The sequence below is a fragment of the Thermobia domestica genome, chromosome 6 (genome assembly GCF_964235325.1).
Source record: "Thermobia domestica chromosome 6, izTheDome1.hap1.1, whole genome shotgun sequence".
NCBI classification, from domain to species: domain Eukaryota; kingdom Metazoa; phylum Arthropoda; class Insecta; order Zygentoma; family Lepismatidae; genus Thermobia; species Thermobia domestica.
In genome coordinates, this window is record NC_137459.1 from 78554296 (window position 1) to 78582116 (window position 27821).

The 27821-nt window shown below is 34.5% G+C and overlaps 1 protein-coding gene across 2 annotated transcripts in view; it reads left to right on the top strand.

The window, feature by feature from the left end:
* The window catches only part of LOC145687693 (MAM and LDL-receptor class A domain-containing protein 1-like), a 110241-nt gene that overhangs the window by 38191 nt on the left and 44229 nt on the right, over nucleotides 1-27821 (top strand). Inside the window, exons 2-3 of one of the 2 annotated variants that reach the window (XM_081761149.1) lie at nucleotides 7731-7881; nucleotides 21242-21857. In XM_081761149.1, coding sequence (XP_081617275.1) covers nucleotides 7789-7881; nucleotides 21242-21857 — 709 coding nt within the window. In that variant the 5' untranslated portion in view covers nucleotides 7731-7788. The remainder of the gene's footprint in view (nucleotides 1-7730; nucleotides 7882-21241; nucleotides 21858-27821) is intronic. The other variant, XM_081761150.1, reaches the window with a different exon arrangement.

A 27821-nucleotide genomic window follows, 5' to 3' on the forward strand; every position in this document is an offset into this window, starting at 1 on the left:
CGAAACCCCTAGCGCCAGAGGTGAACGCTCTACCACTGAGCCATACTTAAATAAAGTATCACGTTTAATGACACAGATGGTTTCCAATAAATGTGAAATCGTAATGCCGTTTACAGCAATCTGATATTTCAACTCGTTCCGGACATTAAAAAAAATAAATGGATACAGATAGGCATACTACTCAAAATGATCTGGTTGTAGGAAATTATTTTTTTAAATGTTGCTTTTCTCAACTTCTATAACATTACGAGAATAGCTTTTAATATTTGTAATTACACCAAGTTCTCGCAATTTTATAATTTTAGTCTTGCAAACTTCAACAATATTTATCAAATATCCGGAACGGGTTGATATATCTATAGGGTGTTGCGAAACAACTCCAAAACCTGTCGGGAGATGATTCCACACACCAAAATAAGATAAAAATATAGACCAACATGGATGCAGGAATGCTCTTTTCGGCTCTAGGATCAGCCGAAAATTTTCAGAAAATTCGGAAAACAGCAATAATTCTAGAATGAAATGTCAGATTAAAGTTTGATAAAATTTGAGTTGAGTTGATTTTGAGTTTAACATCCCTTTCAGCAGCGAGGCTATATGAGAGTGAGCCTACTGATTAACGTGGAATCCGAACCACATGAGTTTCCGCCGGGAATCGAACCCGGGTCTCCCACACTAAAGGCTCGTACGCTAACCGCTTAGACATGAAGGAGCTCTAAAGTGGGATAAAAGGTAGCACTTATTATTTCTAATCTAATAATTAATTAATGCACATTTATATATGGTGCAGGAGTGGCACAAGGACAACTCCCAAAGAAATAAAGAAATCTCTTGAGTATTCTCCAAAAGTAAAGGCAAAGGGCGTCCGCAACCATGATAAGCTATGTAAGATACAAGCGCAGGGTGGAGATAAGTCTTCACAATTACTAGAATACATCATATACTGGAAATGGTCTAGTAAACATCACGGTCCTGCCATATTTACTCCCAGGTTTCCAAAGGTATCTATTTTACAGAAGTTGGGTGAACCAATAATCCGTATTGGAATAAGGGTAGAAAAAAAAAGTAATTCCCGCTCCTACCCAAAATCGACTCGAAATTAATACATTTTATGCCTAAGTAGAATATATCACAATGAGGCAAGTGTTGCACTTGGTTTTAACATCAGTCATGGAGCTCCCTCAGGGCTAAGCGATTAGCGTATGCGCCTTTGACGTGGGAGACACGGGTTCGATTCCTGGCGTGAACACATATTGTTCGGATTCGTGTGAGTTTTTTTTGATTCGTATCTTTTAGACACAATACACAGTGAACCTATATTTAACGGCATACTTTATATTCGTTACGAAATGGACATATTTCAGTTTAATATTAATTGTCTCGAACTTCGAAAATTCACTCAGCGTATAGCAACAACTACAGAGAAGCAGAGTCATTTGTTGAACCAAACTCTTGAAATATGTATAGTTTTCTATCTGATCAATGGTGGTAACTTTGATTAAAATGTAAAGAACTACATACAGCTAATACCAATGGTAAAAATACACACACACTTACATAAAATTCTAATTGCATTTTTTATAGTAATTTGTGAACGTTGAATTTAATGGAAGTATTTAAAGACGTATCTGCCATGGGGCCACGGATGAAATGACTTTAAATTTGGAATACTTATATTTATTTACAATATATCCTAAATTTGGGATAATTTTTCCTCGCGACCCCGTGGGTTGATATATTTTAGAATAATCCATTGGATCCAGTGTTTTCAAATTTGTCTAAAAAGCGCAATTAGAAATTTATTCAAGCGTGGGCACCATTGTAGTTCTTTTCACTGTTAACACTCTATTCAGCTTAGGAAACGACATTGATTTGCTTAACGCTTAAAGAAATAAATCTTGACGATACAATCTTTCCAAGGGGCAATTTTGTGAGCAAACTTCAGCAAAATGCATGATGCACATTTATCTTACTATGATTTCGATAAAATTAGATAACACCTCGTCGTTTTTATACTTATTATATGTGATGGTGGTTGAAGGAATTTTCTAAAATTATCTATTTGATGATATCAATAAAAAATATACAGGAAATGTGGAATTGTCGAGTACACGTAGTATTATTTCACTGAATAAATCACACTCAGACGAAAGTTTCAAGTACTTTTCTCTAAAGTGAGTCCAGGTAGTATGTTAATAATTTTACCTAATGGTTAGTATGATTACCTACGATGCAGGGATTCTGGGATCATATAGAACTTTTATTGGATCACAAAGGTTCTTGTGTTGTGTCAGTATTGTGGGGCAATCTTCAATTCATTTAAATTAAAATATAGCAATAACCTGCATATGAAGCCAAAAATAATGACATATATCAGGTTGTCTTAAAAGAATTGAGTTTTAGAAGGTCAAACTTGAGAATACATTTAATGAAATTTGATAATAATATTGTAAGATTACGTATGCACCATTTTCTTTCCTGACCTTCTGCCATTTTTCCACCAACACCATTAATCTGGTCGCTGTAAGTCTTCCGTGATTTCAGGTCAAAAAATCGTGACACATGGTTTCCACAGATCTCTTTTGAAACTAACTTAACACCATTCAGGAAGTTCTGCACAGACTAAATCAAATGATATCTAACAACACAAGATTTGTGCTATATGGTGGATGCATTAAAACCTCAAGCAATGTTCTCTCAATTTCTAAAGGGACTTTAAAGATGCGTGCGATCTGCTGTTGTCAGCATGTTATACGGCAACCTTATTGCTGACTCATTCCGGTCGTTTCTTTTTTGACATGATAGGTGTACTGGCGCTAATATTGTCGACAGTATAGGTCCGAGCATATCGTTCTGCCGGGCTCCATCAGCTCGTGATGCACGATACCCTTCCAATCCCATCAAACTTACGGCATAACCTTCCTTGGCGACAGTGTGGAGTTTGCCACAGACTGTGGAGCTTCTCCTTTCTTTGAACAGGACCTATTTCACACATTGTTATCGTAAGTTATCCATTTTCATCACTCGTGATCATCCATTTCAGAAATGAATTGAGTTCGTTATGTTTCAGAAAAAACATACCTGATAGTTTATATATATCAGATCATCTAAAAGTATTGAAACTTTTGTACACGAGATGGCATTAGTGTCGAAAACCAAGAGTATATGAGTCACAGCGGGCCAGTTTGCCGTCATTTGACAGTTGACAGTTGAAACTAGTAGATGTGCGAGAATCGTTGGAATTTTTATGATCAAGTAAGGACTAAGCTGTAAGGATGAGTGAACTTCCTGAGTGAACATTCTGCATTGTACACTATAGTTTACTCCGATAAATAATTAATGGTGCGCAGGCTAATGAAGAAATTTATGATGCCTATGGACAAGATAGTCAACAAAAGAAACAGAGGATAATTCAGTCGCTTTCGTTTTGGAAATTTTGATGTCTAAGTTGTTACTTGTACTGGGCAGTCACAGCGAAAGTGGATTATATTCTGACAAAAGTCGAGCATGCCTGGCATGTAAGCAGTCATGATATCGCCAATGACCTAACATTCATCACCAAACAGTGTTAAACTACTTGAAGAAAGGTGGGTACAACAATAAACTCAACGTTTGAGTGCCACCTGATATGATTCAAAAATATTTATTTGATCGAATTTCTATACACGAATCTCTACTAAAACGTAACAAACTCGAGGCACTTCTGAAGTGATTGCTCACCAGAGCCGTAGCTAAAGATTTCGGTGCCCGGGGTGAAGTAGAATTGATTGCCCCTTTACAATAATCTCACCAAGCTTTTCCTTCTATCTTTTTTTCTCCCCCCCCTTTTTTTTTTTACATATAACATACGTTTTTGTTATGCTACACTGAATTTTTGTCAAGGTGCTTGGACATACCATTGCAACAGCCAAAAGCGATCATTATGTATTCTTTTACAAATGAGAGCTGTTTTCAAGATGTTTATTTTGGACATTTTGTTAAAGTTGACTAAACTACCTTTGATTGCATACAAATCCACTTCGAGAACAATTATGGAAATGCATTCAAAATATTCGGAATGGGTGAATGCATGAATTTACAGTAATAACTGTAAACTTGTGAAATTTTATTTTGTATGTAACCACGCAAATAGCAGTTTAATTTCGATTCTTTGCAAAAGATAATTGAAATTCAGGGGCCTTCTTGGTGAACTTCTGAATATATTGATCGATGGAGCAAAATAATATGTTTAATGTTTGTATTTAAAATTCAAAATATAGTTTGGTTACTACATATATTTAAAATCAAGCAATTACTTAATTTCTTAATGAATGAAAGTTCTGAATTTAAGGTTGCTTATTATTAACATATAAAAAAAAAAAACAAAACACACACACACACACACACACACACACACACGCTCACTCCCCTAGCTCTGGTTCTGTTGCTTACGTGTAATGAAAAGTGTATAGGACAACAATGTGTGAGAAAAATCATAGTTGAAGTGAGGGGAAACTACAATCTGTGTCAAAGCCTACACTGACGCTCAGATAGGTTATGCCTTGGGATTCGAAGACATCGTGTATCACGATTATGTATATGTATTGTGTACTACTTGTGATCCTATCACACAACATAGTGTTAGACAATTCTTAAATCAAATTTTAAATTTAAAATGAATCATATGAATGATCTGGTTCTAACAATTATGTATCATTAGTAAGTTTTTATCACAAATAAATCTGATTCCTCCTTTGTTTAAGAGTAGGTAATTGTAGTAGGTGTTAACCATTATGAACTAGAAAAAAATATACTACATTATAATTCTTTCCATTGAATTAATCAATTCGATACACAATGAAATACATGTTAAATACAAAGGTGTTAAATATAAAATAAAACAAAAGGGGAAATAGTAGAAAGTACATATGAACATTTTTAATCTTGATTTAATAGGTATAAAAAGACCCATACTATGGTAGGAAGTATTATTAAACTTGTCATTTCTCTATTCGACACAATACATCTAGTGTTTTATTGTTGCTATAGAAATGAAATACTCAAAGAACAAGAAGCAAAAGAAACAGCACTAGCATTAATATGATGTATCGAAGGTGATTCACTACGCAAACAGAAACAGTACAATACCTTACTTGTGACGGCTTAGTGTGATTCATATAAACAAACAGTTTTTATTCCTCATAAACTGTATTTCCTTATCATCAAATCTTCTTTTAATTTTCTTCCTCTGTAAAGATACCTGACTTTGTCAGTTTAATTGATTCATTGAACTTCTGTGACAAGATATTCCATCTGTTTCTTTAAGAGTACGTTTACCTCTTGTAACTTCAGCTTTACGTTGACATTACAACAATATAATGATCACGCTAATTCACGGAAGTAAGAACCAATGAAACATTGATGTGGTCATACTCCACAAAGTAAATGATTATCGTAAGTAGGTAATTGATCCTTATAGAGAAATTACCTCATATGTAAACATTGTTACCAAATATACGGGTTTACTTTCGTTCGATAATATCAGGCACGAACTCGTAAAGAATGTATTGACGTATTGAGTTGTATGAGTATTTAATAATGGAACAATATATTAATACAAGAATCAGTAACAACATTTGTTGTTTAGTTTATTTACCTATCAGCACAAACCGTAAAATAATACAATGTCCTTTTCGTTGACGTATGAAGCTATTGGTACGTCACAAATTGTTGAACTACTTCTTGCATTTGTTTTTACCTCAATATTAAGTTTAGTTGAGGTAAAGGAGTAGGTGTATATAAAAGACCTTAAATATCCCTTATACATGTAATACGTGAATAATTTTGTGTACACTTTCCTGTCATTATCTACCCTCATGCAAGCTTGACAGGTTTATAGCTACAATAGTCTGTTCATGTCTCAAAGTGAAAAGATAATGATACGTTTCCGAAACACTATAAGTAAAGTGCTTGTAATTTATCTATATAGATTCACTCAGTTTAATTTGAAATAATGCATTTGTGTTTAATTTAGGCACTATGAGCACGGTAGTTCAATGGTAGATTGCTTACCTTTGGTGCGTGACTCTATCGCGGACAAGTAAGTTTATGGGGGACATAATTGTGTTCGTGGGTTTTCTCGGCATACTTTCGTTTCCTCCCATATTGTTATTCCATCGATTCTTCCATCATCATTCACTTGCCTTAATAATCGGTCTCCCTTAGCCTAAAGAGCATAATCGCAGGATGTTAAACAGAAAAAAATCATTTCATGTTTCAGGCACTACTAAATTTAAATCCTCTAGAAAATTTTTGGATGATCAACTTAAAGCAGAGAGGTAAACTGTTTAGAAGTGAAACCTATGTAGAAATTAAAAAAAATACAACCAAAAATTTAGTCTTTGGTTTCTGTAAGAAATAAAAACGAATTCTTTGGATTGTCTTTTATACAAATGTTTTAAAAAGACATTTGATCTTGAAATGGTCCAGACCGTTATACATTAAAAAAAAAGAAAAATAAGTAGCAAATTTCAAAGTTCAATTTTAAGAGAGAGAGAATGTTAAGAAGCTTTGGATTACTTTGTTATGTCTTTTGTAGTTATACTGCGTATATTGTTAATTATTTGTTCGTAATAAGTTTGAATTTATAAACATAATAATTCTGATATGTTAAACTGCAAGTAGGTTTCTCATATAGTTTCGGTGATGAAGAGAGACTTTAACGACAAAACAACGTGCAAATTCAGCATGGAGTAGACAATTACAATGCTGTTTATCAACCAGATTACACTTGTCATATATATAATACTCTACCATAGAAAAGAAGAAATGAACACATTTGGTAATTATTTCAACAATAATAAATATTGCGTTGACACATTATAAATTTACTACAAGAAGAAGGAGCAAATGTTAGGCTTACACTAACAATTATTCAGCAGGTAAATGCATTCGAAATCTATATTTAATTCAATAATTGCAACTGTGAAAAGCTATCAATTTACGTTGACATACACTGCCATTATTATCTTTACATATCAGACATACTAATATTTAAAAATGTTTTTATGAGATTACGAGCCCTTCCAATTGGCGTGATGGCTAGTGAAGAGGACTTGTAATCTCATATAATATTTGATTTTCGGTACAAAGAATTACAATTTGAACGTAAATAAAATGAATTATTTTTTTAGTTTAACGTCCCACGTTTATGCTTCTTAGGCTAAAGAAATGGATGATTAATGAAAGTGAATGTTATGAAATTAATTTTTTGTTCTCTCCCACCGAGAATCAAGCCTGGGTTCATGCGTACCAAAGGCACGCACATTATCTACTAGACTAGCGGGATGGCTAAAATTTCAACGTAATAGTGGTTCGGATCGGACCTTAAACTGTAGGTTTACGTCTCATATAGCTTTGATGCTGCAACGAAATGCTAAATTTCAACAAAGAAACAATCGAGATTGCGAGATGCACCATTACTTTCGTAGCTAATATAAACACTTTAAACTGTAAAAGGAAACAGTTGAATTATGCTATTGAAGACTTTAGATATTCTATTTCATTGACATGTGGAGTAGTTCTAGCTTACTTGCCCCCAGCAAACTTTCACTTTAATATCTTTGCTAATTTTCTTCTGTAGCCTTGATATGATAATATAGTTGTGGCAGATATGAATTTTGATGATAGGAACAATCATATCTATCTGAACATGATTTAAGCTAAAATAATATGTTGTTTATTTTCTTAAGCATTTCCGGAGAAAAAGAAGATTTCACTGCTTTTCAATTTGGTAATTGATGAACAACGATGCACGCCCATGTCGTAGTAATCCTAAATGTATTTACGCACCTGTCCATTGCGTGGTCCCATCCGACAGAAAGGGGAGTGACCGGAAAATCGGTAAGTACTTTCTAAATGACCGCTAAATAAAGATAAGTTTAAAAAAAATAGAAGGAATTTCCTAATACTTGCCTATTTTGCTATGTTCATTTAAAGCTTTTCATTTTTTTTTCAGTATTTAATACATGATTTTCTATTTTTTCAAAAGCAAACTTTCATGAGTATGTTTGATCAAAAAGAAGCACGAGAAACATAATCGTTCTTTTATTTCGATTTCGTCGCTGCGCCTCGAAGAATCGCCATGTGTTAAAACCACAACTTTTCGGGAGAAACAAAAGAAATTCCGAACTCTTAAAATTTTGCCAAATACACGGAAACACTTGAAAAAAGTAACAAAATTGGTTCTGCATATATTATGCACTGCATATTGTTGAAGTTTGCTTCAACAGTAATATTTTGAGTTTACGTAGTACCATTTACGCCTTTATAAGCACATAGAGGATTTGTATACATTGATCAATGCGTACGTGTTGAGAACCAGAAGCCTTTAATTTCAATCTATAATTTTTCATTGTTGTGGCAAAACAATTGAATATTAAGTTCTGACAATATAAGGGACGCTGCCTAACAGGTTTCTGGTTTATTTGCACGACATACTCCATTTTCGACAAAAATGTCACATAGCGATTCTTCTTGGCGCAGCGACAATTTCCTATTTAAAAAAAAGTCACAAGAATATACAGGGTATAACATTAATGCATGTCCAAAACTGACGAGGTGATTACGGATATAGAAATAAGTAAAAATGTTCCTATAAACATGGGTCCGATGCCGCTTCGTATCCGAGATACAGGGTGTTCAAATGTCGAGTCCCTCCAATGGCTCCCTGTGGAAAAGTGAATGGAAATGTTCCATATTGCAGGAATAATACAATCAAGTGGAATTATGCCTGCACAAATACATTTACACTAACATGGAGAATGAAACTAATCAACATTTGAGGTTGTTGTGTTGTCAGCGTTGCCAACCTGTTACAAAGTGTTATGTTTTCAAATAGTACTAGGAGTCCACACGAAGTGGGCAACAATGTTACTTCGTGGCTTTTAACATTTAATTACTTTCTGGCTTCATATGTAAGTTATTCTCATGTGCATTCATTTGTAACGACACAATAACACTTTAATGCAAGAGTTTTGATTTGTGAACCGTTGTTTCCTATTGTGGACCGTTAATTGACTTTACACTTGGAGGCTTTGCCTTTCGAAAACGAAGCGGGATCTGCCCCATGTTTAGGAATGTTTTGATGTCAGTAACCATATGCTAATGTGTGGACGTCTAGTGCTATTTGAAAACGTAACACTTTGTAGCAGGTTGGCAACACTGACAACCCAGTAACCTTAAATGTTGATCGGTTTCATTCTCTATGTTAGTGTAAATGTATTTGCACTGGCATAATTCCATTTGATTGTATTATTCCTGCAATATTGAACATTTCCATTCACTTTCCCATAGTGAGCCATTAGAGGGACTAGACATTTGAACACCCTCTATCTCGGAAACGAAGCGACATCGAACCTATGTTTATCGAAATATTTTTACTTATTTGAATGTCCGCAATCACCTCGTCACTTTTGGACATGTAATAATGTTACATCCTGTATATGGTACGCGATCGACAAACTCATGTGATCTTAACGAAACTTAATATGATAGTAGATCTTGAAGAGTAAGTAGAAAAATGGAATATCACGGTGAGCAGGATGCTTGTTATCCCGTATTAGTGTCTGGTTTCTTTGTCATTTGGTCTTAATATAATTTTAGCGAGAAATTGTGTTATTGCTATTTAGAATAAGAAAACACAGAGTAGATCTTTATTAAATATTAATTTGTGTCATAAGAAAACAATGATGAGCAAATTAATTAGGTGTTGTAAATGCAGTGTGTAGTTGTATTACAGATTTGCTAAAAAGAAATTTAATGAAGGACGACTTTCTTCGCATTTGGGGGACTTACTAATTTCATTTCTTGTGCTTTCTAAATTATAGCTGATAACTCTACAAAGTGTGTCACTTGGCTACGCAGTACACTATATGATACTTCTACTAGTTACCTGTTCTCAAGATTTTTGAAAGTATATTTTGCAATGTATATGAATATCTAATTTTATGAATTGTTTACGATGTGTTTCTCGTAAATTGAAGCAGTTCTCACAGTAAATATAAAAAAGCTAAAATAAATAAATAAATAAATAAAATCGTGTATCAGAAGCGAAACTTGTTTCTAATTTATTTTTCGTGCTCCAACATTAACGAGTGTAATCTGCAGTGTAATAATAAAAGCTACATAACTGACACAAAATTACGGGTATTTCCGGTTGAAGTGAAGTTGAAATTTAGCCTGCTTATAGTTTTAAGAGGGAAACTAACATTTAAAAAATCAACTTTAGTGATGTTTTATTAGAAACAGGAAAATCTTCCCCCAATATTATTTAAAAATTTAAATGAGACGTCTTCTACACCCCATAATTATTAGGCACTTTTGGTAGAACTACAATGATGAATTTTGGCACAATTTTAGCTTACATAGACTAACCCACAGAAAAATTACCAAAAGTGAATATTTTTTTTGTTTGTAAGGGGTCTAAGAGGAGAAGAAAAAAAATTCCCGTTGCTATTTAAAAGGTATTTTTTTTTTTAATTTCATGTTTTAAGTAGTTGGAATTGGAATAAAAATTTGAAATGTGTTGTGCTTATAGGTTTCTAACAGAGTTATGTAAGTAAATCACCAAAAGTAAAATTTTCCAAGCTTAGTGGATTCTTATGGGGGAAATGAAATATCTTCCCCATGTTATTTAAATGGGGAAATACCTCATAATCATTAGCCACTTCCATTAGGACTAAATTGATGAAATGTAACACTTTTGAAACCTCTAGGAACTAATCCGCAGAAAAACTGCCAAAAGAGAATACTTTCAGTTTTTAAGTGGGGAAAGAAAATTTCCCCATGGCTATCAAATGAAGTTATTTATCAATGAAAAAACTTAAAAGAAAGACACTTCTAATTGGAACAGAAACTTATAATTTGAGTGTTCGTAGGTTTCTTGAACTGAGAAACAAGAAAGTTGTCAGAATAAAATTAAAAAAAAAAAAATAGGAGGTTCTGTGGGTTTTTAAAAATTCCTCCCCATGTATTTTTAAAGATTCGTAATTTCCTTAACATTGATGTTAGAGAGAAAATATAAAAATAAAACACGAGTAAACAAATATAGTATTAAGAAGTAAAAGTTGAAATATGAGCTGTGAGTCCGTGTGCCGAGCAAACGAGTACGTCTGAGGGCGAAGGTAGACTATTGGTATATTAGACATGGCGAGAGCAATAGTGTTCTATGTGATTATATATATATAACACAGTGGAAAGAGATTAGAGAAGGGAGACAATGGGTAGAATCCGAGTCTGAATGAGAGGGATCTAACAATGTTGAGGTGAATTTTCAGAAAGAACGTAGAACTAATGTGGTACGACTAACTGCAGAACTCAGCTAGCATCTGGAACTATATGTATCTACAATCACAGTCCAACGATAGCACATATGCATAATCAGATTCCAGTTTCAAACTTCTTACTTTTGCCACGAATGGAATGGCACGAAAATAATCTGTCGAGTCAAAACACGGGCTGCCGATGATCAAATGAGAGTAAATTGCTCCGATCGGGTATCTCTTTTCTTGTTTCCAGAAATTGTTGACGTACATGTCCGAAAGCCTTTATATTACTGTTTATCTTGGAGGCACATGGTGGTCCTGATTGCAAAAAAACTTGGCCAAAATCCCTTAAATTCAAGTTTCAATTTATAAGCTTTAAGACCTTAAATTGTTTGTTAGCGCAACGTAACTTTACCTTCAAAAACGATCGTTTTGAAGACCAATTGTTATACCTGGCTGTCGAAATCTATTTCAATCTGAAGGTTAGCTCATCACATTACAGGGCTCATAGCTAGTCACTTTTTTAACTAAAAGTTACTTTTTTCATGTTGGTCACTAAAAGTTGCTTTTTAAAATCAAATTGTTACTCATTACTCTTATGAAGGCTTCATACTTGCTCCCACATGTGAAAGAGTGAGCTTTATTCTCATTTCAACTTTAATTTTTTCTAAAGCACAGTGGATGGTTGGTGGATGCTTAACTGGGAATCCTATGGTACAATTTGTACCATATGCGTTTTTCATGGTACATTGCGTTATTTCTCTTCTATTTGAGCTTTTTCGTCCATTTTTTTGTTTTTAAAGTCCAGAGGCATTGTAAAGACATTAGGTATGGTTTCAGACCTTCCTGCGTCCAGACATAGGAGGTGATGACGTCATAAGTCTAAAATTTATTTTTTCATTTACTAAGCCTATGTTCAACATTTTTTGGCGGGCTTATTTTTGAACGTAGAAGATTGAAATTTTGCACAAACATTCAGTCCACCAAGTAGTATTTGCCAGATTTTCTTTTCAGATTTGTGAGTTGAAACAGGGGGGGGGAACCAGAGGGGCAAAGGGTTGAAAAAAGGGATATTTTTAACCCAAAAATCCAGTTTTTCAGGATTTTCCCGCCTCACATACATGATGGGGACACGTGAGTCATACCATCTGAAAGGCAGTTCCATTCTAAAGAGAATGACGGTCGAATCATTATCCTAGGGTAATTAGGGATGTCTCAGGGAATTTAAAAAAAATATACTTCTATATAGGGAAAAATGGGACATGGTCGGTATATTTTTTTGGCGGGCTTACTTTTGCACCTAGAAGATTGAAATTGTGCACAAACATTCAGCCCACCGAGTAGTATTTATCAGATTTTTTCAGATCTCTGCATTAAAACAGGGGGTCCAGAGGGGGAAAATTGAAAAAAGGGATTTTTAGACCAAAAAAATCTCGTTTTTCACGATTTTCCCGCCTCTAATACACGATGGAGACACGTGAGTCATACCATCTAAAAGGCAGTTCCATTCTGAAGACAATGACGGTCGAATTATTATTCTAGGGTAATTAGGGACGTCTCAGTGAATTTTTTCAAAATATACTTCTGTATAGGGTAATACGATTTTCTGATTTTTTTTGGCGGGCTTATTTTTGCACCTAGAAGATTGAAATTGTGCACAAACATTCAGTCCACCGAGTAGTATTTAAAATATTTTTTTTCAGATTTCTGCGTTAAAACAGGGGGGTCCAGAGGGGCTAAAAGTTGAAAAAAGGGAAATTTAGAATAAAAAATCCCTTCCCGCCTTAGATACATGATGGAGACATGTGAATGGTACCGCCTGAAAGGCAGTTCTATTCAGAAGAGAATATGGGCGACACATGACCCTAGGGTAATTAGGGATGTCTCAGGAAATTTTTTCCCTGAGATCATAATGTTTTGTGGTAATTTGGGGCATTGTGGGAGTTCTTGATAAAATTTCTCCCGCCCTTAGTATTCAAGATAGAAACTTGAAAGTTGGCACACATATTTAGTATACCAAGCACTATTTATCAGATTTTTTAGATGGCTACGTTTACACAGGGGGGTCCAGGGGGAACCAAAGTGCAAGAAAAAAATTTCCCTCCGAAATTTTCTCTTTGACATCATTTTTCCCGCTTCTGGTATATGGTATGAGCATGCAATTGGTACCATTTGAAAGCAAGCTCTATTCTGAAGAGAATGAGGTATGAACCATGATCCTAGGATAAATAGTGACGATGCAGTAGCTGCTTGACTGAAAGTCTAAAAAATAGCCCAAAAAGCCGGGATCCGGAAAGGGTTAAGCTCTCGAGGTGGGGTTGAGAAACCTTCTGTGTCTATTCTTTCTTCTTTAATAGTATTTTAGTTTTCTCTCGTAATAGTTAACGCTCCGATCAACGTTGTGTGTGTGTGTTTGTGTGGTTCATCATGTTCGTCTTGTGTTATGCTTCTTGTATGTTCTTCTTAAGATTAAGTGATGAATTTGAATATTTTATGGCTCTGAGAACTCTCAATGCTAAGTTAAATATAATGTCTGGGATGATGAAATTCGGGAATAGGCCAGAACTGGTTCCACTTACTCAGAAGCTTCTTACATCTGCTAAGTTTGTTTACCGTAACTACAAAACACACTTAGAAAACCTAAGAAAGGAGGAAGCTCAAAAAGAAGAAGTAAAGGGAAAAAGGGGCATGATGAGATTTTGGTCACTTTTTGGCCACTTTTTCGTGTGATTTTGGTCACTTTTTAACTATTTACAAGAGACCAGTCCACTATGAGTCCTGCAGGACCAGATAAATGCAGTTTCTGATCTTTGTATTTTTGTTTCTTCTTATTTTTGTTTTTCAAATAGAGCCAACGACGAAAAGTTAATTTTAACCATGTAAATAAAATTTAAATGTTATTGAATTATTGGAGTATTTATTGTTGTTGGGCGAATTTGTATTGAATTAACAACTAATGTGTAAGTTTACTTAAATGAAATAAATAATTATCAATTGTAGCTAGCCATGAAAATCAATTGCAATAAATCAATCAATTGAAAGTAATTGCTGTGGCAAGTACTTGCAATTACATTTAGTAGTTCAATTGCTATTAAATGTAGTTTGCTATTAATTGAGTTGCAATTAGTTTCAATTTATTCCTGTCCAATCAATATTAATTGAAATTGAATTCAGTCATGAGATTTATAACTGAAATTAAGTTAATCATTTATTTGTCATCAGAAAATTAAAACTTGTAATTACTAATTCTTAATCGCAAAGGAACAATTGAAACGTTTAAGTGTTAATTGAAATTGAGCAACTGTCACTTATAATTGTTAATTATTAATGTTTATTGCAATTGAAGTCAGCAATTCAAAGTGAAGAAGATGTGTATATTGTGTTGCCTACTCGAGGGTTACACAATCCATAGGTTTGAAATGAGGTACTTACATGCAGTGGTGGATGACGACCCTCTCTCCGCCCCTTCTGGGAGGAAAGCCGGAAAGGTCGACCGTCACAAACTATTATATTATGTTTATGGTTTCATTACCCTCGGAGGCTTCTATATATCTGTCACGCAGACGGTTTACGGATAAAACATTTACGACCAAACAGCGACTATAACAGTCGTTATTGGTTTCATTTTCCGCGTTTCTTCTTAATCAGTAGTATTGACATCTGATTCTGACTCAGTAATCTCAATAATCCCCTCCCCTCTCGCTATTATCGTTTCCCGCTCTCTCTCTGTGTCTCCCCCCTCTCTCTCTGTGCCAAACAGGCGTAGCATAAGGGGTTATTCACACAAGCCGTCAAACAGTTACATTCTAACTCGACATAATACGCTTCAAAGTATTTTGAATAAGTGCATGTATTCATATCTGCCTGCAATTTTGTCGGGCAGTATTGTGTAGAGCAAAATTTTATTTTTGCGAGTCAGTTACTACGCGCTAACAAGGGGTGTGCGTGACCTCGGACGCTCAGAATCGCACGAAAATAAACTTAGATTATAAATCACAATCACTTGTTCCTAAAACAGTGGTATGGGTCATTCTGATACGAAACGCATCTGTTGTCTGGTAGCGCCATTCGACAGTGGCATGTTGCACCTGCACGGACAACTAGTTACTCTAGTTGTGTGAATAGTATAACTGAAGTAGGAGGCTTTCTTTTGGAGTGTTCGGTTATGGGTTAGAGTGTCAAGAGTATACATCAGTAGCATAAGATGAATTAATCCCGTGAATGTTGTTGAACTGTTAGAGACAAAGTTGCGTCGTGCTGAGTATGGAAACGTAATCGGAGTCGAGGATGTGGAGTTCGCAATTATGCTATATGGCATAATAATTCACAAATTCAGCGGGAATGACGCAGAAATGCATGAAAATACACAGGATAGGTATAGTGGTTTTGAAGGACAGATAGAGTCCGCACCTGAAATTGAACTGGTCAGCAGTACAAGACTTTCATCTCCAGAGCAATATGAAACTTCAAGTAAAAGTGAATACGAACCATCCCAACTCGAAATGTTAAGAGTCAATATATTACAAGATATTGATGATAACATAGGCTATTGGAGAACATTTATAAAGACTATTACTATCGTGGCTTCAACTCCTATAGCAAACTTTTGAGGCACTATAAGTGCATCCGAAGTAAATCAAATTGCAAAGTAATAGTCATAATCATTTAATCATATAGTCTTAATAGTCTTGCAAAGTAATCATTTATGTGACTAGCAAAAGGCGAGATCGAGCTCACTTCTAGAGAAACAGGCTGTCAAAATTTATGCTTTTGATCCAGCATTGTGAGACAGTTGGAGTATTACTTAAATTAAAAGGCTTTTAACTTTATTGTTAAAAGCAAAAGTATATAAATATTATGGACTAAAGTGTATGTATAAGAGACCAGGTTAAGAATTGTCGTAGCGAAAGAACTATCCAACAAGGAAAGGTCATTCTTAATTCTTTAACCCTTCCGTGGGCCAATTTTTTCTACAAATAATGGAACGATACCTCCTTCATGTTACCCAACACGCAGTCAAAACAACCAAGCAATCCAAAGGTGTGATTTCTCTAGTGCAATTCCCATTTCTGTGGTGAAAACGACTCACAACCAATGGAAATATCGCTTCCCAGTGGAGTAAATAAGATCACACTTATGTTCCCTTGGCGGGAACTCTTCTTCCCACTGCCCACGAAAGGTTTAAGTGGGTAACCCGTCTTAAGACGCTACAAGATATGTACAGTTTGTATCTTAGCCCGTCTAAAGACACAAGTTATTTCTGTACCACTCCTGCGAATGAAAGTTCTCGTCTAAAGACGCTAATGCATTTCTTGAGCGTTGGAAACTTTGGTTGAAATTTTTCCTGGCAGCATTTCCATATGATCTGACAATTTGTATTTAGAGTAAAATGGAACTTGCAGCAGAAATTCCGAACGCCTCTCTGATAAAACAATAGCTGAGATTCTTCTTAGGACTGAGAATAGCGATTACAATGAGTCTTTTGATGATGAGGAAGGCTTTGGCTTATCAATCACTACTTTCACTGAGTCTGCAGAGTTCTTCCATGATGATGGTAACAATGATAACTGGTCGGCAGTTGAATATGAAAGACAACGTTATGTGTTCAAGAGAAATGTTGATGTGAAAGTGCATGTAAATGATTTCAGTGAATCATTGTGCATTTTTGAGAAGCTTTTTGGCAATGGACTACGTGAACTCATTGTTGAGGAAAAAATCAATATGCTTTGCAGAAGACTGACGAAAAACATTCCCCTGGAAAAGAAAAGAATAAATCTCGTGATAAGGTTTGGGTGGATACAACGACTAATGAACTGAAAACGTCTCTTGCTTTACTTATTTTGCAAGGTATAATCGGAAAACCAACAAATCAGATGTATTTTTCACGAGTCCTTGAAATGCCAGTATTTGGTGAAATTATGTTGCAGAAACGCTTTATTTTGCTGACAGAGTTATGACACTTCAGTGATAATACAACATGAATGAATGTGATTCTAATCCTCGTCTTACAAAATCTTACCTGTATTGACAGATCTTGTTCAAAAGTTCAGAAGTTTTTATGTGACAGAAGAAGGTATTGCAGTTGATGAATCTGTGCTTTTATGGAAGAGTTGTATATCATGGAAAATATACATTCCAATCAAGAGATCACGATTTTGCATATAGTCGTATGAATTGTGTGAATCTAACTCGGGTTATACATGGAACATTATTGTGTATACATGAGAAACCACTAATAATAAAACATTATTGCTAACTCTAACATTGAACATTTACATAAACCTGCGTTGCCGTTATTTGAATTTCTGGCGAATCATCAAAATGATGGTGTGTGAACTGCGCGTGCTTCAGAACAACGGTCTTCCAAAGGAAATAAGGGAATAAAAAAAGTACGCATGATGAGCATTGCACATGAGGATTCAATAGAGGTCACTTTGAGAAGAGGAAAGGTGTCGAGCATTTTCAACTAGCTCACTTTGAAATAAGTATAATATCAGCCTCTGGTATTGTTGATAGTTAATATGCGAAAGCTGATAATATAATAGTTATGAATGATTATAAGATAAATAATTTCGCTTAGAGCCATCATATTATGCACTTGGACCTCAGTATAACCAAGGTTATTTTGCGATTGTTTACGATTGTTCAATAAACGGAAAACTTATTCAACGAAATTACGTTTCTTACAAGGGAAGTACTTGAAGTGGTATGCAGGAATCTGCATGTCTCATATATCGTTGGAAAGGTCATACCAAGTACACTTCATATGTAAAATATATCTCTTTGATGGGGCCTATAGAGGGCGGGGCAATCATTTGAAGATCAGAACAAGGTACGCTCCGAAACACCAGAAAACGTGGGCAAAATAGGAAGCTATGATGTAATTGTTTTGAGACGTAGTATATATAGATTTGAAAGGTAGCTGAATACGAACCTGACATCAAATGTTTACAAATCAAAATGGCGGACACATATTACAAAACACAAGCTATGGATCTCAAATTAGGTATATAGAGATGACGCTATGTACGAATCGGATATTAAACATGTACGACTCAAAATGGCAGATCCAAGATGGCTAACAAAATGCAAAATACTGCTGTGAAACTGAAAGCGGATAGGTAGAGGTTTTCGTGGTCGCGGAGTACGAATCCAATGTTAAAAGTTCAAAATGGAGTATGACAGATCCAATGAGTAAAGTTATCGGTATGTGGTTTTAGCAATTGTTTTAGCGTCCCAAGAATAAGTCAAGCTCCTCCGTTAATCTCCTTTTAAATCGTAAGTGGTTCAATTAGCCATTTGCGGTTACCACCTTTATCGGCATAGAACAAAAATTATTTTAGATAGAGACCAGTAGTTTTATGCAAACGATTCAGAATCTCAATCGTTCAATGAATAGATACAAAGGCGTTTGCACCATGAAAATACTAAGTGTGAACTTTTCTTATTCTTTACACTGAAATTCAACTTTCACAGTGAAGAAGCCAAACACGAATATGTGGTAAGTTGTTCCTATGATATTTACATCAGTCCGGGAATTAAATGAATAACTCTTGCCTATTTATTTAACAAGTTTCCAGAAACATTCTGCAAAGAAATATATACTAAAAGGATTAACAGCCAACAACTACAACAACACTGAGAAAGGAAGCGGTAAGATTTGCTTGAATCATTGAACATCAATATATAACATTTTAATGAGATTTAAATACAGTGAAACCTGTCTATGTTGGTCATCATCGGTTCCATTGAAAAGTGGCCAACTTAGACAGGTGGCCAACTTATAGAAAGTAAGTGTGATTGATGTGTTTTTAGAATAGGATTTCTAGTATTACTTGATTGTAAAATTTTAATAAGCAATGACACGACAGCTACTTTTAAATAATCTATATAGAGTAATAATAACAATATACAGTACTAGAACAGAAATAGTACAGTATGTTTAATCTGAAAACTAGCTTGGTACACTGAATTATTCGAATTGAAATCACAACACAAACAACCATAAAATAGAAGCATATGTACTCAGTTTATTGAAACTGATACTATAGCACACTGAGTTGTTCAGATTGAAAACAAGAAGAGCAAAATTATATATTGAACAATTTATATGTAGTTTATATCACTTGTTTTTAGTTTTTACTGTTCTTTCTTGTTTTTGTTTGCTTTATTTTCATTTTGGATAAAATCTTATGTGCTTCAATTCTGTTATCCAGGCGAAACATATAATCTGGAAACTCATTCTAGTTGACGTATTTCTTTTATTCTTTTTGCCTTGTTAATTAGCTACATGTGTTTCCCTCGGAGCAAAATATGTTTTGAGAAAATCTTAAGGGAATTCATATCTCAAAACTTCCACTACTTTTTCAACAAGCCGTCATGTGCCAATAGTTGGTAATTGAGATTGTTGTCTTTAACCTTGAGAATTTCAAGGAATTAATAAAGCTTTCCACTGATGAAAGGAGCCGATATAGCTAATGGCTTTACCAAAACAAACAGGGTAAACAAATATATACGTAAACCACTTCCTGAATTCCTGTACGTACTTTTTCTTATTCACATCTTCCTTCACCACCCCTTCATCACGGTAGTGTTCTGGTCATTGACCTCCAAGAACAAATCGTGCAAATCCATGTTTCTCTGTCTCCAGTCACAAATACAGAACATCTGCCTCTTATATGGGAATACGAAAGAGCTAAGAAAAATAACAAAACTGCATTTTGCGTGGCCAAGATACTCAGGTAAATTTATCATTATCATCATAGGTAAATATTGCTTCAATGCGGTCAACTTCCAAGATAGACAGGTGGCTAACTTACAGAGTAATAAGTAACGAATGTCTTATGGGAAAATGCAGGTTCAAGACGAATCAGGCCAAGATAAGCAGGTGGCCAACTTAGAGAGGTGGCCAAGTTGACAGGTTTTACTGTACACACGATACGGATATTACACTTATTTTCACGATTGCAGAAAATTACATCACAAAGGATCCGCCGATGCTGTGATTTGTTATGTCATGTGGCAAACTTTGGACTCGAAGGAAGAAAAAAACTAATGATTATCATTTGTATGAGTTTTTAAATCCATTACAGACAGGACACGGGCTTGATACACGCTTACCAAGTAACTTGACCTGTGTCTCATTTTCAAATATTTTAGGTATGCTTGAGGTGAGTTAGTTGAGTAGAAATTACTGATTTTTAATTTCCTTTTATTTAGAAATGAATATGGCTAACACACGAAAAAATATAATTATATTTAAAAGAAGGAAGTATTTTTGTCTAAAATAGAAAAATGAACAATATAGTTTCAGATTAAAGCATTAGCTTGCAGAAATATTAAAATTTCGTGCTTACCTTTGCTGTGTGAGATCGGTTTCGACCCTCGGTGAAAGGGTATATAATTCAGATCTTGCGTTAAGTTATAGGTTTACATTTCGTGATGCCATGGTTCTAAAATGATACGTTAAAGTCTGAGTAAATGGACAAAGCAGTCAATAAAACTCTTGTGACTTTTGTCGTGGTGTATATTGTGCGTTGTACTTGTGGATGACGTTTCCAATTGTCAACAAAATTGTTCTAATCTCTTCAACATTTCTTAGGAGAGACTTTAGGATGGATTATACGAAAGTTTTGTTTTCTGAAAATTGAAATTCAAACTCACTAACCTTAGAAATAATATATTTCTGGAGAGCAGCTAATTTGATTTTCCATAAACACAATTGTTTCGAGTATGTGTCAAAGCCTATTGCGATACTTCGAAATATATCTAAACCATACGTAACAACTATGGCTTTATTGATAGACTTGAAACAACTAAAATTGTGAAAATGAAAGATTTAATTTTCAATTTGTTGCGAATTCATACTTTAATTAATCTTAAACTCTGAACAGAAATCTTATGAGAAGTTACTTCAGCAATATTTTCTTTTTCCACAGCTTGTTAGCCAGTACCTGCCTAAAAATCGCCTAGCAATTTCGGAGAAACTGGAGGATGATGACAATGATGATAGCGAAAGAGGGGAAACAAAAGAAGGTGAGGACGACAGCAAGGGCGGTGGTGGGGAGGAAGCAGGGGATACGGCAGGGGATGAGGTAAAAGATGAAAAGTCTTCAGATAATTCAAGTGATTCCAATCCAGAAAATACTCAAACAATCAGTCCTCAAGAGGACAAGAGTGAATCAGAGGAACCAGAATCTATGTCAAGTCCACCTATTGAAGACAAAAGTGAAACTTCATCTACTACACCGCATACCAGTGAACAAACGGAAGTATCACCTGATAGTGAACAAGCAAGTGGTGACACTGTAACTGAACAAACTACCACGACGACTAAATCTCCAGCTACTAGTACTACTACTACTACTATTGCTACTACTACTACTAGAAGAAGTACTACAGTTAGTACTACAACAGCTGCCACTAGTTCAACAACACGTCGAAATGTTATTGATGAACCAGGTGGTAGAGATAATACTCAAACTTCAACCAATCATGGCCAAGGGCAGGTGATGCCTACCCCTGCCAACCCTGCATCCTCTAGTATTTATCAAGGTAAGGCAATTGGGTAATATATGTCGTGAGTGCACGTCAGAGGAAGATAGAAACACAAGAACATACTCAATGGGCTCTGCCATTGGAACAAACAATAACAAAATCTTTCTCCATCTTCGTGAGTCCTGGCATCATCACATTTCATACATAAAATATCAACATCAACTCAATTCTATCTTTTACCTATCATCTATGATATTTCATTGACTTACCAACACATTGTATCATGTATGTGTATCACTAAGACATTAGAATCTGGTCGTATACAATAACGTATTTTTTTAGATACTGTACGATATTCATAATTCAATCATCCTTAAAGTAGGACGATATATAAAAGTAGAACATAAATGTAATAAATGTAATTAAATCTATTTAAATAGCATACAAATTTAATGAATGTTTCATAAAGCTTAGGAACAGCCAGAAAATCTTAGTGTCAAACATAGATTTCCAAAACATAAGACGAATTCATAATAATGTTTAAAAGAATCAATAAAGTTTGTATGAGAACTCATAATGCAAAATATTAAATTGCTAGTATGTTTAAAATCGATTGACCATTTAGAATACCAGTTCTAAAATTTGATGGTAATTTGTGAGTGTCGTCCAACCATTTTGTCATTTTTTGTTATGTTTTGTTAAATGTATTTTACATTTCTAAAGAAATTAAATAATCAAATATATTGTTTACTTTTCTAAGCAATATTTTATAGAATTTCAATTAAATTATTTACAATCATCAATTAAGCAAACTTCAGCTCAACTTGGTAGTTAACTTCAATATATTACAGGGTACACATATTTGTGTACCATCAGTTATGCTCCGAGAAGTGGTATATATTTTTCTTGTATACATACGCACACATATTTTTATTCTACAACAAACTTCTCACAATAACTCTTAATATCATGTTTTTCCTGAATTTGCAAACATTTACATACATTGGCTATTTCAACTTTATTGAGCAACACTGCTTTATTTAAGAAAACTTTTACATTGTCACATTACTACAGTTCAATTGATTTGATTTGAACTAAGATACTAATATATTGAAATTAAGATAACGTACGCAAATAAAGAATTAAGTTAAGCATTCTTGCTGCTTAAGAAAGATAGGTATTTCAAGCACACTTTTTACATCAATTCTTTAGAATTTAAGTCCAAAAATACACATAGAGTAAATTGAAAGCTTTTGGAGTTGGGTCCGATTTAAATTCCTTATGGGTAAACAAGCAAAAAGTTCATATGGTCATATTAACTTTTTGCTTGTTTACCCATAAGGAATTTAAATCGGAAACGCATCACTACAGAGTTACGGCCATTGAGCCACCTGACGGTGTGAAATAGTCGCATGTTGATCGCCCATCAATATGATTCAATTTAAACTTCAATAACTCAGCCCCTAATTAAGCTCTGCCCCTGGTATCAATGTGTTCCTCAAGGATGAAGCTTTCCGCTGGGATGTATGGGAACACCACGGCGGACGGGGGAGAATAAAGTATGCGATTTTTCTTTTTCTACATTAGGATTTTGATAATGGCATTCCTTCCTCCTTGGAGTTGCACTCACAAAAATTGGTATATGAAGCAATGATATAGTCCACTATATGGTAATAGCATGTATGTATACTTGCTGTTTATATGGGAGGAGAAGGGGAGGGTAAATTTGGCAAATTTTTTGAGTCTTGGTTTGAAAATTACATTTATTTCCAGGGTGGCTCCAAATAAGATTCCTACTCAACAAGTACACATACAGGGTATTACCATATAGTGGACTACACTGAGAAAAATCTGTTCTCCGGACAGCGGTATATTGTAGAAATATACGGAATCCTCTTGCTTATACAGAAATCAGTACGGAGCATATGTTATCCGTATGCTACATAGGTAATTCCATTAGATGTTACGTCATTCCGTTGCAGGATGTCTGATATCTAACAGTCTTCCTTATATTACATACATATATGTATGTTACCTTCGCCAGCTATATGCTATATACGACCATTTGTATGTGAGATTCTGACTGCCTATATTGTTTCATATGGAAAGTACGCACAGATGGAACACTTATACAGAAAGTACTATAAAACATGGGTTTTCAGTTATACGTTTGCTGTACGTTAAGCCCAAAAGCTACAGGATTTACAAATGTAACATAGGATTTTACGTACGCCACATACAATTTTTTTCTCAGTGTATTTCATTGCTTCACATATCAAGTTTTATAAGTGTGCTCACAAAGGAGAGGGAATGCAATCCCTAAAATTCTGATGCAAAAAGCGAAAAAGTGCGTACTTTACCCTCCCCCGTCCGCCACGGTACATCTCACATACATAAAATGCATATCGGCGAAAAGGTTCGTCCTTCAGAAACACATTGATATCAGAATTATCTTCCTAGCTTAATTAGAGACTTAGTTATTAAGTATATAATTGAGTCATACTGAGGGGCGAATACAACCCTGTAATTTTGCCATATCTTTTTGTTATACCCTGTATATATATTCTAACTCTGCAATTTGAAATATTTTCGAAATGACAAAAAAGTGTGACAAATTTAGGTGCAGAGGAATATATCCATGCCCGGGACCGATAAAATCCTGTGAACAGCAAGTGCCATAGGGCACTCATCATAGGGCTTAAGGGGCAAACTTGGAAATTTGAAATGGCAACATGGGTCGAGTGATACCTCGTTCGATAAATATTGGAAAATCAAACAACGACCAGAGAAAACATTTGGGATATAGAGTACTGTTTTCAAAATAGCCGCCAAAAGTCTAGCAAACAGAAAACTACAGGCACAATTAATGATAACGGACGTGGTTGAACTTTTCTAAACACAATTACTAGTAGCCTGCACAGTAGCTCACAGAAGCGTCATATTTGTATATTACAGCTAGCACGGTAAATGCGCTCATAAAGAATCACTAATACATTACCTGATGCAACTGTTTCACTTTAACAGATGTTCGAAGTGACCAATGTTTGTATCAGTACACATATGGAAACGGCAAATAAGACAGCATTATACAGATTGCAGTGTTTCAAGAGATATTGCCACGCACGCCGCAGTAATACGTTCTTGCAAATTTTCTTTTGTCGTTGTTGGTGCCTGATACACTTTATCTCTTACTGCACTCAGAGAAAGAAATAGCCCAATGAAGGAATGCTAATCAATTCATATTACGTACTCCTACTCTATCTCAACTTCAATAGTTTATGTTAGTTATCAAACGCAAAGGATAACAATTTGTTTGTTTGAATGAAACATGTTTTGAACTATCCGTTGAAGATTCATTTCCAAACATAAATCTCCCCTTGTGCCAAGCGAATGAAACGTATTCTGTTTATCAACCAATATACGTGATACACTTTCAGACCTTCACCTTAAAGCAAAATAAATAATTGAATTTACTGTACTCATAATCTTGCTAACTAAGTATTTCATTCCGACATCCTTAAAAGCAATATAACCGCTTGCCACAATTTTTGTTCTGAGCAAAGTACTACACACTTGCACAACGTCAGAACAGCGTCTCCCCTGCCATCTTTTAAAAGTCTCAGTAATTTCAGAAGGAATGAAAGATAAACCACGTCTGTTATCACTAATTGTACCTGTAGTTTTCTGTTCGCTAGAAACAGCATACATTTTTGGCGGCAATTTTGAAACCGATGCCTCATATCGCAAATGTTTCCTTTGTTCGTTGTTTAATTTTCCAAGATCTATAGCTTGGGGTATCACTTGATCCATGTTGCCATTTTAAATTTACAATTTGGTCACTATGATAGAAACCCTCGGGGCACTTCCTGTTCTCAGAATTTTATCGGCCCTTGATATGGTTACATTCCTGCTCAACTGGATTTGTTACATTTTTTGTCGTTTCGAAAATATTTGAGGTCGCAGAGTTAGATGATACACCATGTATATGTATATATCAAAGAATATGAATAGTTTATATGAAAGTGCGACGCTATTTGATAAAATTTTAGTGTTTAGTTTCTATGTGCAAAGTACATTCCAGTACTCTTCTTACTCATAAGCTAACAAAAATGTCAAGATCGTATATGTTTTTAAATTGGATAGTACTGTCCATAATTTGGAACATTGTTAATTATGTGTTTTTGTCTAAGGTTGCACCTAATTAGATCACTGAAATTCATGAAGATGTAGAAAAAAATGGGATTCGCTTCGTAAACATCAATCACATTTTCTCATACTAAGAAAGTATATAGATTTTAGTTCAGTAAAAATAAATAAGATTCTACAGAATAAGCTCGTTGACGATATTTTCATTTATTTTGTGTTCGTCTTATCACTATTCTCTCTTCTAAGTATTTTTTAACTTCTTGTCAAATAAAATATACAATGAACCCAATTTAAACGCAAGGTTTTTAATACCTTGCGTTTGGTCACAATAAACTATGTATCGTGAATTTTGGTACGTGACCGTGGGAAAGACAGAGAAAAGTTTTCGCGCTCTTCACCTGATGAATATAGGATGAATGAAATGCTTGAATATAGGAATTTCAAATTTGTACATATAGTACTCTTAAAACATAGGCTTTGAATACGATAGAGTTTGCGAAATTTAATTCCACTATTATATATATGCTTTCTGAACCAGTTGACACAAAAGTACAAAATTTGGTATATGGGAATACTTTCTTGAAGTATATGATAAATACAAATATCCCGTTTGATTTCTCGAATTTGGAAATTTGATTCCGATGAAATGGGAGATGGAGTTAAATTGAATATCATTGATTTATTTCTTTTAAACTATTTGGCAAAAAGATGAAAGGAGGTGGGTAAAGGTTGACCTTTTTAGCCTATGATAATCATACAAAGTGAAAGTGTTCATAAATGTCATTATATCATATGAATATGAAATTCAAGCATTAAACGTTACATCTATGTAAGATGAATGTAAAACATATTGTAGGAAGTCATATAAGAAAGGGAACAAGCACACTTGTTGGTATTGTATTAGTTTAGACGTTGTTTGAAACTTGCAACAACAATTTTAATATGTGGCACTTCATGAACCATTATAGTTCTTGTATACGTAAAGACTAGATTTAATAAGCCTATCAGTAAGCATTAGTTTAGTGTGGTTCATGAAGCGCCCCACATACAAAAATAGTGTTGTAAGTTCAAGAAACAAAACATTTAAACTGCCAGAATATCAACAACCAACTTTGTCTCCGAAATTCTTTATGTAAATTGCTACAATGTTTTTCATATACATCTTACATAGATATAACGTTTAATGCCTGAACTTCATATTCACACGTTCCAGTAACTTTTGTGAACACTTTTACTTTTTATGACTATCATACGTGAAAAAAGGCCGATCTTTACCTTTGGTATATGAGAGCTTGCTAGTGTATTAGTGCATGAATATATTGACTATTACGATAGGAGAATTGTATTTGATAGTTTTCATAAATATATTGATAGTAATAAAGCAAAATCTCACATCTTTATACACTAAGGAATATTAGTACATAAAAAGAAATGAATATAATGAGCACATTGACAGCAGACAGCAAATTGTAGACATCAGATTTTAGAGTGTAAATTTCCTATAGCTATCATAAGTAAACCAAAGTAATTAAAAAGAAATAGGTAGGACTACTAAAGAAATGACCCAACTATTAATGTGTCAAAATCTTCTACTAAACATTTGAAGATTAATTAATTACGAGTAACTATATTATATTCGAGTGCAAGAAAACAGAGGCAATGAAATAATTTATATTAGACGGTGATAATCAATAGTTAACAGACTTTAACGTAAAATGCGACTTTAGTACATCTATAATAATGTAGGAAACATAACACCACCTATTGATTTGCGATTAATATTGTTATAGTACTCCCTTTTCATAAGCTATGTTTTGCTTTAATGAAAAGTCTTTTTCAGAACATTTATGAATATTATGTATTATTGTGCACTGT